This window comes from Phytophthora infestans, genomic scaffold (genome assembly GCF_000142945.1).
Source record: "Phytophthora infestans T30-4 supercont1.127 genomic scaffold, whole genome shotgun sequence".
NCBI classification, from domain to species: domain Eukaryota; phylum Oomycota; class Peronosporomycetes; order Peronosporales; family Peronosporaceae; genus Phytophthora; species Phytophthora infestans.
In genome coordinates this window covers 203,740-204,895 of record NW_003303632.1, presented here as the reverse complement: position 1 = coordinate 204,895, position 1,156 = coordinate 203,740, and the positions used below count along the sequence as shown (strand labels likewise).

Below are 1,156 nucleotides of genomic sequence, written 5' to 3'. Positions count from 1 at the left end.
TGGGAACAACTCCGAGATGGCACGCTGACCTCTAAAGCTGCGTGCACTCCCATTGCCTTCTGACACTGCAAAGCTATTGGAAGAAATGCGCCACTGTTGAAACTTATCACACACACCAAGAAATCCACAGACGAGACAGAAACCAAGGAATTTGACCTGGAATTGGAAGCTGCTGCACAGGATATCGCGGCTTTCCAGAAAAAATTGGAGAAATCGCTCCAATTGAGTGACCACAGCTTGTTAAAGTCGCTACCAATGCACCAGATTTGGAGCTGTGGCCCTCGACGAGTAGGTCCAAACATGTTGATCAACAACATTCCAGGATACCATTCGACTGGCTGCCTATTCCCGTCGAACGCAACACAAGTTGAAGACTCAGAGAAAGCAGAGCAGATCCGGAAACTGGAGAACAGCATCGTGACGGGCTTCCAGATGGCCTCCTCGGCTGGACCTTTGTGTGATGAACCGGTATGGGGCGTCGCGTTCATCGTTGAAGACGTCGTTTTCCATGAGAAAAGCGACGATGTGTCAGATGAAGAGGCGAGCAAGTACGGACCGCTTAGCGGACAGGTAATCTCCACTATGCGGACCACTTGCCTCATGTCCTTTGTGAAGCAGCCTGTGCGGTTAGTAGAGGCCGTGTATGAGTGCACAGTGCAGTGTCAAGCCGAGCAGCTCGGCAAGTTGTACAGTGTCATCTCGAAGCGACGAGGCGATATCTACTCGGAAGAGTTGTCCGATGGGACAGCGCTATTCACTGTGAAAGCTCACTTGCCAGTCGTGGAAAGCTTCGGCTTTGCCACCGACCTGTTGATCCAGACGTCAGGAGCTGCTAGTAACCCACAACTCATCTTCTCACACTGGAGTATCATTGACATGGACCCGTTCTTCCAGCCGCAGACAGAGTTGGAGCGAGAGGACTTTGGCGAACGCGTCTACGAACACAACTACGTGAGACGATACATCGAAGCGGTACGTAAGCGTAAGGGTCTGTCGCGAGATGAAAAGATTGTTGTGCACGCCGAAAAACAACGCACTCTTAAAAGATAAGACGCTGGATGAAGACGGGGGTACTGTAGCAATAATATCTCGTTTGTTCCGGCTTGGAAACGGACAAGCGACAATCTCGAGGTGAGCTAAAATTATCAAGTGTCCA

At 50.7% G+C, this 1,156-nt stretch overlaps 1 protein-coding gene across 1 annotated transcript; it reads left to right on the top strand.

Moving 5' to 3' along the window:
• Window positions 1–255: 255 nt before the first annotated feature.
• On the top strand, window positions 256–1,156 carry PITG_19679 (elongation factor G, putative; the record flags this gene model as incomplete). The annotated part of the gene is made up of 1 exon (XM_002895848.1): window positions 256–1,156. The coding sequence occupies one exon, from the start codon at window positions 256–258 to the stop codon at window positions 1,048–1,050; it is 795 nt and encodes a 264-aa protein (XP_002895894.1).